Below are 7,403 nucleotides of genomic sequence, written 5' to 3' on the forward strand. Positions count from 1 at the left end.
ACATTTAATTGGAGATTTAATTAAAGAGGCAGCGGCGAGTATTTTACGATTTCTAATTTGCCGATCTTTCGAGAGTCGAAATTGAAATTAATTGAGGCACTTTGCTGGAAGACAGGGCCTATGAAAATTTCGAATCGAAATATATCGTCTTGTAAATTTTTTCTGTTGTATTTTGAAGGAATACGATATAACGAAAGAAAGGAATAGTGAATTGATTGATATATCGGGTATATATTTTTAACTGGAGATATTTTATAATGTTTCGAGAAACGTAATGGAATATTGGACGAAATGATGGCGATGTACAAAGTTTTAAAATTGTGCGTTATTCTTAATATTTTATTATCGTGAATGAATCTCCGGGAACGCAATTTTTACCGCAGTACATAAATTACATTCATTTGTTGATATATTTCTATTTCTCTCCCCTTTGGAAAAGCTTTTTATAATTACACTCTTTGTTTAATAAGGTTGAAACAGATTTAAATCTGTTTGCACAAACTTTATCGTATTCTTTCCACTTCTCCGTCAATTTTAATTTCTGCAAAAATATTTCTCGAGGCACAATTACGCCGTGGCCAACATCAGATTACGGTTGAAAGTAACCGCTTATCTTTTCCAATTAATCCAAATAGGAAAAAGCGATTGTTTTCATTTTTCTCGATCAAAAATTAAAATTACCGTTTAATTATCATTTTCTTCGCTCGATGCATCGGCAACCATCGGAATGAAGGAGGTAAAAACTTGCGGAAACGAGAGGAGAAACTTTTATACAAGACTTTGAGAAAGTCGAAGGAAAAAAAAAAAAAAAAGAAAAAGAAAAAAAAAAGGGAAAGAGGCAAATAATTTTTCAGCTTACCGTAAAAAATCAATATGGACCGTATCTTCCGGGTTGGTAGGTCGTTTCCTTACTGGCGAAAGGAATTTACGTAGGATGTCTATCGAACGTCATGCATTGTCCGTTCACACGTGCGGCTACAAAATAGGTTGCGCCATCCACGCGGTAATACTTTCCCGTTATCGCAACGTGGCTCATAAAAGACCGGTAAAGCCAAACGAGTGTGCGGCGCTCCTAGCTAGGGAGAGAGAGCTCGTAGATACGGGACGAGTCGATAACAAACATTCTTCTGGAAAATATTTTACCCGCGAAAAACATTATGGCTTACGATACGAAGCGTCGATTATTCTATCGTTCTAAAACCGTAAGTAAGTGGGGCTGCTTTGTCACGATCGTGGTGGTAAATTAAGGAAAATATCTAAGCGGATACCACTTCTGATAGCAAGAGTAAAAGGTGGAGCAAATCCATATAAAGATAGAAAACAAGTGCAAGAGTGCGAAACGAATTTATGTTAAATTAACTTTTGAAAAAATAACTAAAATTATTCACAATTTCGACCGATAAAATATTCAAACTTCAAAATGGATACTCGAGCAAAAATTAAATTTTCAAGTGGCGCGCACGCAAATTTGCCCCCTTCCTTCGAAAAGATCAATTCGTAATACGATCACGTCCTTGGCCCGATAATCTCTAATTTTTCTAACAATTATCGACGAGAATAAGTGAAATTTCCATATGACGTTCGTGCACACGGGAAATTCACTCGCAGTTCGAGTGATAAGATTTGAATTCGGCGATCGCTTATCCTTATAATATAACGAGCATCTATTTAGCCCGAGTGCTCGAGTACACGATGAAAACGTCGGCAATTAGCTCTCGTTACCTTGCTCGGGGCTCGTTCGACGGTTCGTTAAACCTGACCTGTTTCCCCCCGAGTCCACGAATCGTCCTGCACGAGTCCTCCAAAGAGATCCCTCGAGATCTCGTCATAGTGGCAGCCATGAAATCGCATGCGAGGCGAGGAAATGGCGCGCGTCCACGCGATCCTAGATCGGCACGCCGATTTTCTTACGGGGGCTTCGTTACGGAGTGGCCTCTCTCTCTCCCTCTCCCTCTCCCTCTCCCTCTCTCTCCCTCCTCCTCTCTTTCTCTACTTCTTTCTTCCGACGATTCGCCCTAGATTTGAACGGAGCGTGCACGAGCGGTAAGGTCCACGCGATTTACCGCGTTTTTATTATCGCCGTCACTCGCGTCGCGTCGTGCAATTTTGTTTAATTTCGTTGAAGCGCCGTGGGTAGTTAAAAGGTTACAACGCGTTAACGTCGTTTCATTAAGTTGATGTGTCGCTTTCACGAGTGAAACATTTATCATGCTCGCGGTGGTTGTTTCTTCAAGACGTGATGATTATATTAAATTAATCTTTTCAGAGGCGTAAATAATTTTGTTTCTTTCCTTTTTTTAATATTAAGATTATTTTAAGCAAAATTATGGAATAAATATAAGAAAAATCAAAGCGTGGATGGTGTTTTATTTTACTTGGCAATCATTTCTTTGAAAGTATTGTAACTTTGATGTGTTATAACGTTTTTTTAATTAAGATTCATTATTACAAATTTATTTCTTTATACAAATATACGAATCTTCGAGAATCCCTTAATCATTGGTTAAAAATTGTCCAACGAGAAGAAGAATCTAATAGAATAGAATTTTAATCTTTTTGGAAGCTTTAAGTTTTGTTTTTCTATATATTAAAATTATTTTAAACAAAATGGAATCTCGTAAGAATAAATATAAAGGAATCGAAGCGTAGATAGTATTTTATTTTAACATTGATGTCTTATCTTTTAATTAAGATCGATTATTACAAATTTATTTCTTTATACAAATATACGAAGAAACTTATGAAAACAACAATTTGGAAACGAAACGAATCTTCAAAAATCCCTTAATCATTGATTAAAAATTGTCCAACGAGAAGAAGGATCTAATAGAATAGAATTTTTTAAGAAATCAGTTGCCATTGCAGGAACGAAATAAGAATTGATCATCCCAGTTATGCCAAATGAACAAGAATTCAAACGTCTGGAATATTTATGAAAATTGTAGCGAAGAATACGTGACTCTCGAGTTTCTCGTGAGAATAGCAAAAAGATAGAGAGAGAGAGAGAGAGAGTGGAGCGTGCCAGTTATGTAAATGTAAACGCAATTAAAGAGTAGGAAGAAGCCGCGTAGGACAATTAAGTGTTTTCGAAGTGAATTCCAACGAAAACCGTAGGCAGATTTGTAATAGCTTTCCTGCTGCGAAGCAATGCTTCGTAATTGTCGTGACTAAGTTATTCAGTTAAGCCACTTACGCTGCACCGGGGTTATGCGTTATCGTAGCAACGGCGGCTGCATTAATCTCGAAGCGAGAGAGAGAGAGAGAGAGGGATAAACAGAGAATTCCTCTCGTCCCCAGCACGCCATTGTGCCCCTTCTCGCGAACGAAGAAGCGCGAAAACCGTCCCTAATCTCCGATGCTATCTCTCCTTAGGCCTTTGAGCTTTTAAGCTTTCGCAACTTCGACGTTACGATTTTACACCGTTCGGCTGTTCCGCGAAAATTAATCTGGGTTAATAGAAATTCTCCCTCCCTTTTTATTTACCTTGGCCGAATTGCGAATCTCTTCAGAGGATTGGATTGGAATAAATATGGATTTTAAAATTATATTCGAGATTATTCGTATTTATTTTATATCCGTCTAAATATTGGCCATATGATTGTGATTGTAGTGATAGAAAAGAAAGATAATCATATGTTTTCGTTGGAAGAAATACTTACGATATTTGTGTCTTCTGATAGAAGACCGCTTGTAAGTTTGTATCGTTAAAAGGATTTCTTATCTGAATAGCTTATGATACGAAAAGGGAAGGAAAATTACGCTTTTCTCTCTGTTCGTCTGTTTCGCGCAACAATGGGGAAATTTAATAGTTGAAGTTACTTCGAATAAAGTTACTTCGATAATTTATTGTTCAAAACGTAATAATAATCGGAAATAATTGTAACAATCAAATAATGGAGATTATAACCAACTATAATAGTTACGAATAAATGTTATATTTCGAGCATTTCAATAAGTGATTACTTAAAGTGACTCTACTCGAAAATTACATTACTTTTTCAACAGGGTTTAATGTCCAATCTCTGCTTGGCATTGGATAACATTAACACAGATAAGATTCTCTTCGAAACGTAAGATATTTGTAGAAAATTAGGATGTTATAATAAAATACACTTTCGAGAAAGTGTAAAAGTTGACGAGACATCTTCTGGTGGCAATCTGGTTGGAACCGTTCGGATGTGTGTATATTAAGAATTAGGTTAAGTTTTTTCCCCTCCAGCTTCTTCTCGTTCCAAAGAAGCTGGTCAATAATATTTTAACCGACACAATTCTTTTTCCAGGGAGCCAGGCGGAGCATCAACAATCGTCGAGCGCCAACAACGAGGTGACGGAGAGCTCCGCCGGAGAGGATAAAGGCGAAGATGTCATCGAAGGCCCCATCAGGGAAGTTCTTGCACAAAGCGGAAGCACCGCGAATTTGCCGTGCAAAATTACCGAACCAGGCGCTGGAACCGTAAATGTCGTTACGTAATACAAGTTAGCTCGAAGGCGATTGACCCAGAAAAGTATTTCCAAGATACGCCCCTCGCCCTGCCGTCATGTAGATTCATGCAGAGTCGAAATTAGTTTCATACCGATACACGACACAACGCCACGGGGCGGAGGACTGCTTAACATCCGCCAGATACTTACCTTTACCTCCAACAACGCGCCCCTCAACCGATTCATTGCTTTTCGCTCTCGTCTCCTCAATTTCGCCAAAAATTTCGATTTTTCTTTCCACGTTGTTGTTGTTGTTGTTGTTGTTGTTGTTGTGCGAGCATATAATAATCTTGCTCTCGTAATGGAATACGTAATGAAATCTTCGTTGGTAATATATTATAATAGGCGAGGAACTGGTTAGTTTTCAACAGAATTTGCTACTTTCGAATCAGTGGAAAAAATTATTCGACAGTGGAAAAATTTCGAAGATCAGGAGCGAGTCCTCTGGTATCGTTCTCGAGAGGAGAGCACGTCCAGGAAGTGGACAGTGGTCGCGACACTTTCCAAAGCGGTTGATTGATAAGCTGTTTTCTTCGGCAATGGTCAATCAACGAGCTTTTGGAAAAACACGAGGAAAGCTTTTCATCCTCGAGAAGAGATCAGACATGGTTCATCAAAAGCGATTCACCAAAAATCACCAACGGGATTACTCGCGAACAAGTGTCTACCTTTCGATCATTGCCTTCAATTTACCACCACGACTTCCACGATCCATGCTGGACAGAAGGAAAGAGAAAGAGAGAGAGAGAGAGAGAGGAAAGGAATACATCGAGGAGAATAGCATTCTTCCGTATATTATATTTTTTAATTCGAACAAACTCCGATCTCGAGACTTTTAATCGAATACATTTTACGTCTCGCTGCTTTCTCCTCCAGCCATCTTCCTCCACCACTTTCTTTCACTTTATATTGACGTTCCATTAAATATCTTCTTTTCCATCGTATTCACGGCCGTTCAATTTTCATTTCCCGAGCACCGAGTTGAGTGATATTCATTTAATTTCCGTTCGCCAGACGGCATACACAAAGTAAATCGAGGGAAAAAGAGGGATTCATGACTGAATAATACCACGAACCACTGAGCTTTAAAAGCCCAAGATATCGTTTTTCTTATACGCATACACGTCCCTCTCTGTCATGTCTTTCGAAGAATCGTCAAGAATCGAACGTATCCGATTTTTTTATAATCTCGAAAGCCTTTAGTTGGGGAGTTTTTTTTTTTTAGAGAGAGGATAGAACGGGTGTTTTTTTTTTTTCTGTTTCCAAAGTAAACCGTTAAGTTGGTAAGGCGAGGAAGGAATGGAATAAATATCAAACATTAAAAAAGAGGAGGGGGGAGGGGAGGAAAAGAAGAAAGATAAACTTTTCGTCTAATGTTGTCCAATGGATTACAGGGAATGGAACAGGGCCGGCCGGAATCGTCCCTAAGCTGATTTTGCGCGAAGTTTCCAATCTATTTTCAAACTTGCTTCTTTTGTGCCGTGAATTTAATTTCTTTGCAAGCTTTGCGCTGTAATCGAATCACGGTTAAACAGGCGAAGAATCCTCGGTTGTATTTCTAATTGATTCGAAGAAAAGTCCGTGACTTGTTTAATCGATTTCTGTTCGATTATACTATATATATATTTCATTAGTAACGGAATTTAGACGCAATTTAGAGAATGGGAGAGACATTCCAAGTAAAAGAAATCTTTAAGAGAGGTTATTGGCCATAAAAGAAATCTAAAAGCTCCAACTTTTTTTCGAATAAAATAAAATCCTCGGGTATAATAAAATTCCTATACAAAAAGTACGTTTATCAAGTCACTCTCGGGAGAAGAAGATTAATAAGTATAGTTGGAACAGAAATTTATCCATTTATATTACTTTATATAACGCAAAAGATTTTTCGACCATTTTCCAATCATTTATTCCCGCAAAATGATTTCCACGGATCGGCAGATTTTTCAACGCCAATAATTCAACTAGTTAATACCGTTAAATTTAATTATTTCGGCACGACTGAAATTCGTAGAAACGTCGCGGCAATTCGTGCTGGAAAACATTATTGCCACCTCGATAACAAATAGCTCGGCCACAGCTCCCGCTAATTTTCTTTCTACCTCCCTGAACTTTTAGACAAATTGCTCGTCCTTCCCTTTCTGCCCACCGCGATTCATTCTCTCCCTCTTCCTCCTCCTACCCTTATATTTCTCCTCCCCCCTCCTTCGTTGCTCGTGAAATTCTTTAAATCGATACGAAACACGTTAAGTATGAAGAAATTCTGATCATATATTCTATATTCTATATTCCCAGCTCTACATCTTTTTCTTTCCAATTATATCCCGTTCCTTTCAACTCCAATCTCAGTAATCTGCATTTTACACAAAATATTCATATGTATATTCATATGCGTGCCTTTGAAGATATCTTGATTCCAGATCGATTCTGAAAGAAAAAAGCAAGAAAAAATTGGTTAATAATAGAATTATCATAATCAAAATAAATTTCAATTGCTTGTAACATAATGGCCAAGCCTTAATCAATGTTCGATAAATTTTTTAGAATCGATTGGATCAGGATTTTTTTAAAAATTTCTATCGATCACCACGACCCGTCCTTTCACATTTCGATTCTCGGCAAAGGTACGCGTGGAATCTCGTACGTCAGCCAAGATTAGGCGACCCCCTCGATTGATTCACATATTTTGAATCTCATATTTTCCCCTGCCAGCCACGTTCCTCCCACCTCTCCTATTTCCTCGCGTTTCTTTTCTTCCTCTTCTTCTTTTTTTTCCCCTTCGATCGCGTTTCCCTCGCCTTCCTTCGAACTCTTGGAGCAGAGAATATTTCAGAATATTTTACGAGGCTCCGCCGTTAAACCGATACCGTAGCAGGTGCTCCGTTCAAGTTTTCCAGAGGAGGAGGAGGAGGAGGAGGAGG

The 7,403-nt window shown here is 38.4% G+C and overlaps 1 protein-coding gene across 2 annotated transcripts in view; it reads left to right on the forward strand.

Moving 5' to 3' along the window:
- LOC102681753 (zwei Ig domain protein zig-8-like) overlaps positions 1-7,403 on the forward strand; it is a 67,080-nt gene that overhangs the window by 46,244 nt on the left and 13,433 nt on the right. For both annotated transcript variants that reach the window (XM_006607610.2, XM_031508775.1), the window contains exon 3: positions 4,281-4,453. In XM_006607610.2, coding sequence (XP_006607673.1) covers positions 4,281-4,453 — 173 coding nt within the window. The remainder of the gene's footprint in view (positions 1-4,280; positions 4,454-7,403) is intronic.

The sequence above is a fragment of the Apis dorsata genome, unplaced genomic scaffold (genome assembly GCF_000469605.1).
Source record: "Apis dorsata unplaced genomic scaffold, Apis dorsata 1.3 scaffold_8, whole genome shotgun sequence".
Taxonomy (NCBI): Eukaryota; Metazoa; Arthropoda; class Insecta; order Hymenoptera; family Apidae; genus Apis; species Apis dorsata.